This window comes from Papilio polytes, unplaced genomic scaffold, assembly GCF_000836215.1.
Source record: "Papilio polytes unplaced genomic scaffold, Ppol_1.0 DF821289.1, whole genome shotgun sequence".
Classification (NCBI taxonomy): domain Eukaryota; kingdom Metazoa; phylum Arthropoda; class Insecta; order Lepidoptera; family Papilionidae; genus Papilio; species Papilio polytes.
The window spans coordinates 3,923,483-3,929,919 of record NW_013527915.1 but is presented as its reverse complement, the minus strand read 5'-3'; the positions used below and the strand labels follow the sequence as shown (position 1 = coordinate 3,929,919).

Genomic DNA, 6,437 nt, shown 5'->3' with positions numbered 1-6,437 from the left:
GAGTTGCGGGCGAAAGCTAGTTTTAGATAAATTTAAACTAGATTACACATATTCATTTAAAAAGATCATAAAATCTGAATTCGGGTGATGAAAATACTCAAAAGCATCGATAAAAAGATTTAAAACAGAAGACAAAAGCTATTGGGATTTGAACTCGGGTTTTTTTTTAATTTAGTATTTCAACTCTCGAATCCACTGATAAGAAGACAAATCACACCTATTCTTTTAAATCGGTTCAGTCGTTTAGGCTCTAAGCCGTCACATACGCGCGAAAAACATTACCCTTTTGTCAGTAGGGTAAATTACAGGAGCTTCAGTATACGTTGCATTTTTTTAAATCATGAAGTCAATATACTAACCTGGATTCATCTTACAATACCATTTGTCTGGCAGTTCATAGCGGTCAATAACGTGGGGTAGGTAGCGCCAGCGGGCGCAGGCGTCGCACGCCGCCCACAGGCCCGCCGCGCGCCGCCGCTGCAGCCACACCAGCCGCTCCCTGTGCGACAGCCCCGCCGGCTGGCTCAGACCTACCTTGTACACGCTGACCACAAATTTATTATACAATAAAACAAACAATTTATTAAACATTTTAATTTTTCATAGCTTTTGTCCGCGATTAGATTAAGTTTGTCCATTGCCCAAGCTATATGAGAAATTATAAAGAGCATGAACACCCTTTTACTTCATTTTACTATACCTGCTTTGCGAGCTTTGAGTATCGCCTATCCTCGAATTACTGGAAAACGTTATTTGACGTTGAGATTTATCTTGCGAAAGATTATTCGCCGTTCCATCGTTGACTGACTGAAATCAGCAAAAAATGAGAAATCCATACAAATGCTTGCTGATATCATATCAGCTATTGCTATTGAAAATTCGTTAATAGAATTTACAGTCATAGTAATTTCGTGTTTTTAAAAGCTGTTGTAACTTTATCATTTACGTTCTAGTATAAATTTCAAGTATGGACCTTTGATGATGATCGAAAATAATATACAATGAAAAAATAGGTAAAAGGCGACCTTTACAAATAATCACAAGTATTAATCGGAAATAACATTAAAACTGTTTTACCGAAGGTTGACTTGCTTCTTCTGTAGGTATTACAGCAGTTTCAATAGGTATAATTGCTGTTTTAGACATTTTATCAGTAAAATTATATACTACAGAAATACAAATTTTCTCTTTTCCCTGCTTCCCGCCAATTCAACTTATGTATTATTGATTGCTATTGCTACTGTGATCTATGGTCAGTAGTGTTGGGCATTATCTAGTTATTTCTAAATACAGTTACGAAACGAATAACATGTTACATATAAATATAATAATTTTGAAACAAAAACTTTTCACAATAGCTTTAATGGGATTGTAACGTGAATTAAAACTTCATAGAGATTATACACGAAAACATACGCATTTCTTATAGTTAAAGATGGCAAAGTGGTAAGCGAAAACATCGTACCGACCACCCAAACATCGAGTGACCTCTGCTGATATGCCCATACCCATGGGCATTAAAATACCAATCTGTATTTTCAATTTTGAAATAATAGAAAATGGCGAGGACAGGAAGAGCATTGAGACATACAAAAGAATACCCGCCCAGCACACCTGAAACCCAAAGAACATCTTTTTTTGGTGGTTTACATGGTATACTTTTTGCGTAAATAGGCAAAAAAATCTTTTATTTACATTTTTAAAACAGGACAACAAAAACTTGAACCTTTGAAGTTTAAGTGGGAGTTGGAATGTTGGAACGATGTTATGTTTATGGTCGGAATAGGAAGTGCGCAATTTATTTTATCTGGCTGGTTGCCGGCTGGGCCTACAGGTCGCCATTTTAGTGGCGGACAAGGAAATTTTGTTTTTCTTTCCTGCGATCGTCGTAATCGACGAAAGGGAGTAGATTATACTCCCTTTTTTGTGTTGAAAGCATTTAAACCGCGTATTTACCGCTAGGTAAATTGAATACTGTGGAAAAGTTGTTTTTCTCTTTGTTTTGTATTAAAAACATGGCTTTCTAAAATGTCGGCCCTGAACGTAAAATTGTCGTCTCCTTGCGGAGTATCCCGCACACCTTTTGTCGTGGATGTTGGAGGAGTCCAGAATGGACAAAAAATCATTAAACAGATTGTCTCTACCTCAGTCGAGGGCTTCGGCCGTCGATTGTAAAAAAAGCACTGGTGAGTACTTGAAGGACATTCATCATCATGATCATGTTGTTATTTTTCACTTCATCCTTTAAACTAGGATTGTATATCTCGAAACACTGCATTTATATTTGCATTAATTATATGTAGAATTGACACATAAACCTTGGCCAGGGAGTAAAAAACGTGACGGATCCGGTGCTGCTTCAAAAAATGAACCTTTTCGACGAAATCAACCACAAAGAGGTCGGGGTCAAATTGACAAGCGTTCCCGTGTTCGTGGAGCTAATTCTATTGTGGGTGGAACGCAGAACTCCGGGTAAAAAGCCTTTTATAAGTTATGTTTTTTGATATTACTTTTTTTGGTATGTATTTCATGTTATCATATTTTTTGCATTTACAGGATAGAGGAAGATGATGAGCCTGAATTAGGTTCAGTATATCTGCCTGGAAGCAAAAAGCAAAACTTGAATCATTTGCTCAACTTCATGTATCCTTCAAGGGGTGGTGCTGACCGCAGAGGTCCTGCGCCTCGGCGTCCTGTACAAAACTTGGCTTACAAACATCAACACGATCTTTATCTCCGTGCTAAGTAAGATTCATGCTTCAAATGTAAAACTTTATATAGATAGTTGGATTAAATTGGACCCAATAAACTTGAAAAATTGATTGTCTAATATGTAAGATAGATAAAGTTTCTTGTAAATAAAGAGTATGATTTTAGTGGCTGGAATTTGAACTTTACAGTTGTAAAGTTGGTTAATACTTATCTCTATATCTCAATAAATCAATTATTGATTAAGACATGATATGACACTATTTTTATATATATTCTTAATAAGTAATGAAGTATATAGGTGCCACTGGGATATTGTTTTTACAAAACAAAAAGGTTAAAGAGGAATTGGCAATTAATTATTGTAAATTAAACAAAATCATACATTTAATACACAATATTATTTTAGATAACCTGATATGAACCATATCAACATTCCTTTGAATGCAATTCTAATAAGATTTCTTTAAGAAAATATATTTAAAGGTTTTACTTGTTTTAGTTGCCAGTTTGTAGTAAAAAATGGTGAGGACTTCGAAATGAATCTAATGGATCCAGATACTCCTATCAAATGGGAACAGGTTGAGCAGATAGTAAGTATTTATTTGTAAAAAGTAAATTGAAACCAAGTAAACAAAGTTAAAATTAAGATTTTATTAACCATTTCCATTTAGGTCCTGGGAGCCTTGCAGTTTCTTTTGAATCTGACCACCATGGAAAAACCTTACAATACCATGTCTTATTGCCAAAAAGCAGGGTATTGAACAAACTATAGCTGTAGTATTCTACCATTAGTGTATCTGTTACACTGATGAATTGTTTTAAGGCTTTTTGTTCTTCCAGACTATTTTCAAAGTCTACACCACATTTAACCAAAATCTGTTCAGCTGTTTAGGCTACAAACTAACAAACATCTATCCATTAATTTTAACTTTTGCATATATAATCTATATCTATACTAATATTGAAAAATGAAAGATTTGTATTTTTGTTTATATTGAAATAACTCAAAAATTAACAGAAAGATTTCAAAAATTCTTGCACAATTAAAAAGTTATCTTATCACTGAGTAACAATGTTTTAATTATTTTTTAATTCCACGCGAGTAAAGGCGCGAGCAACAGTAATGTTAGTATAGAAGTATAAATATATATTTGTAATGTGTATAGATAGTGCGCAGTACCGGGCGTTCAGAATGCCCGATCTGCCTGGGCAGGCCGGTGGCGGGGCGCGTGGGGCACTGCGGCCACGTGCACTGCTGGGCCTGCGTGCTGCACTACGCGGCCGCGCACGAGCGCCGCCCGCCGCCCTGCCCCGTCTGCGCCGCGCCGCTCCACGTCGCAGACACCAAGTCTGCCCACATCATACAATGGGCACCACCCGCTGATGAGGTTTGTTGTACACAACTTATTAGCAGGTTTCCACTGATAAGAAAGTAGTATATTATTATTTCAAGTTTTAATTGTGTAATTTCAAATCAAAACATAACAACATAGTTTTTGACTGTCATTCTTTCTTTGCTGAGTTTAACCTTTAAATGCATGTTTTTCTTTTTAAATACCATAAATTGAAACTGGGAGTAAATTTAACATAGATTAAAGTAAAAATAAAGATTAAACACGCTTTTTGAAAATAGGCTATTCGGTAACGAAGAAAAGACGATGTATAAATGCATTATCATGCAAGTTTAAAATAATGTTGGTGACCTGTGTTCTTCTGGACTATATTTGTGCCAAATGTTAGTAAGATATAAAATTTTTAATGGTTATATTAAATGCAAACAAACATCATTTTAGAATATTTTTGTTAACAGGTAACAATGCGTCTTGTCCGTCGCTTAAGAGGTACAACGACGGTTGAGGTAGCACCCCCTCGCGGACAGATATCTGCAGACTTGTCCACACCGATACTGCCTCTTGAGCAACTTGCCAATGCCCCGTTCACCAAATACTTCACCGCTACTAAAGATCAGGTATGGTTGTTAGTTAGCTAATGCAATTTATCACTTATACAAAAACTGTGGTAGAGCCCGCTTTAACAGCTTTGCACGAAAGTGTCGGCTCACCCGGTGTAATACTACGACCACACAAAAGACGCTGGAGGAGACACATAGGAATGGGAAATATCCTGTTTATGTGCGTCTCCTTCATCGATTAAGGGTAGGCACCTATTGCGAATGACTATGGGCAGCGATCGCTTCGCCATTTCAGCGGATTCAGGTGGACGCTTGCTCGCTTGCCACCTTATGATATAAAAAAAATCACAATTTGGTGGGACAAGTCCTTAGTTAGATTAGTGAAGATAACAAAAATATCTTTTATTTCCAGGTGTTTGAAATTTTAGCTAAAGAACGTGAAGAGATAGAAAACCAAATTTTACAAGAAATTGATACAACAGAAATCCTTTACTTGGAGCAAGCATTACATCTGCTTAACAAAAAAGAGGAAGAAATTAAAAACCAAATTGAGAAACATAAAACACCAGAACCTATTGAGGATGTTCCTCCTATTGTTTATGAAAAGCAGGACGTTAATGATAAGAAACTAGATTGGTTTGATGTAACAGAAGATGGTGCTGCTTGCATCGAACTCATTGAAGAGAATATGGAGGTTTTAGATATTAATGTTCCCGAACCTAATCTAACTTCAGAAGTGATGACGTATTTAGAAGATGAATTGAATGATAATAATCATGCTGAGGAATTTCCTCTCATGGATTGTGGTCCACCTCGAGAAAATCAAGTAGATATTACAGAGATTGACAAAGAAAACCAGTCAAAGTACTTCTATTTCTATCAAGGTAATACACTAGGTTTTCTCCGCGATTTCTGCAGAACCGTAGCCCCTACTATTGCTACTACTACTACATGTGTTGGAATAACTCAAAAACTTCTGAGACGGTTTCAAAAATACTTTCAACATTAAAAATCTATGATATCAATAAGTATTTTTATGTATTAATGAATATTTTCAGCTGACGATGGACAACAGATATTCCTAAATAGCATCAATATTCGTATTTTGAATGCCTCGTGGGGAGGGCTGGTCGCTGCACCCCCGGTTATAAAGGGTCGGGTGCTGCACCGAGAAACATTGTCACTTGCAGATCAGGTAATCTAAATTTGATTATATTTACAAAGATTAATTTTATTTTCATTACTCTGTACCTGTGCAGCTTCATCCATGTGAAATTATTTGTAAAATTGTCAATTGCAAATTACAACAAAGGCCATTTGAAAACAATTACAGTTACCATGGATATTTTGCTTTTTTGCTGCTTTTGGCTTGTAGTTTTTCTTTCTTACCACATGATAATTTGTTTCAATTTATATAATTTACATAGCGTAAAAATATATAGCCTATAGACTCGACTGTATAAGGCTCATTAAAATGGGAGTAATCAAGAATATGAAGAATTGAGTGTTTAAGCTTTATTATTTTAGAAATAGATAAACAAATATTTTATTTATATGTATATTGTTGTTTTTTTCAGACCAGGAAGCATATGCCATACACAGCTCACTTACCAGTTTACTGCTCCTTTGATATTGTGGAGTTGGATTTACAACCGCCATTCGTCACTACAGAAGCTTTGAGAAATTTTGCAGGTTTGTTACTAAGATTAGTACATTTCACCCCACTGACAGAGGCCAATGTTTTTTGAATATCAGGAATACTGAAAAAGTGAATTCAAATCTCACTCTTTATTTTTTCATTTCTTAATCTTAG

The 6,437-nt window shown here is 35.8% G+C and overlaps 2 protein-coding genes across 2 annotated transcripts in view; one reads left to right on the top strand and one right to left on the bottom strand.

The window, feature by feature from the left end:
• Window positions 1-578, bottom strand: part of LOC106109126 (zinc finger CW-type PWWP domain protein 1-like) — a 2,026-nt gene extending 1,448 nt beyond the window's left edge. The window contains exon 1 of the mRNA XM_013290529.1: window positions 360-578. Coding sequence (XP_013145983.1) covers window positions 360-369 — 10 coding nt within the window. The 5' untranslated portion in view covers window positions 370-578. The remainder of the gene's footprint in view (window positions 1-359) is intronic.
• A 1,214-nt stretch (window positions 579-1,792) lies between these two features.
• The window catches only part of LOC106109125 (RING finger protein 10), a 5,504-nt gene continuing 859 nt past the window's right edge, over window positions 1,793-6,437 (top strand). The window contains exons 1-9 of the mRNA XM_013290528.1: window positions 1,793-2,186; window positions 2,304-2,472; window positions 2,557-2,745; window positions 3,212-3,302; window positions 3,879-4,100; window positions 4,523-4,681; window positions 5,037-5,508; window positions 5,683-5,819; window positions 6,202-6,363. Of these exons, the coding sequence (XP_013145982.1) occupies window positions 2,093-2,186; window positions 2,304-2,472; window positions 2,557-2,745; window positions 3,212-3,302; window positions 3,879-4,100; window positions 4,523-4,681; window positions 5,037-5,508; window positions 5,683-5,819; window positions 6,202-6,363 (1,695 nt within the window). The 5' untranslated portion in view covers window positions 1,793-2,092. The remainder of the gene's footprint in view (window positions 2,187-2,303; window positions 2,473-2,556; window positions 2,746-3,211; window positions 3,303-3,878; window positions 4,101-4,522; window positions 4,682-5,036; window positions 5,509-5,682; window positions 5,820-6,201; window positions 6,364-6,437) is intronic.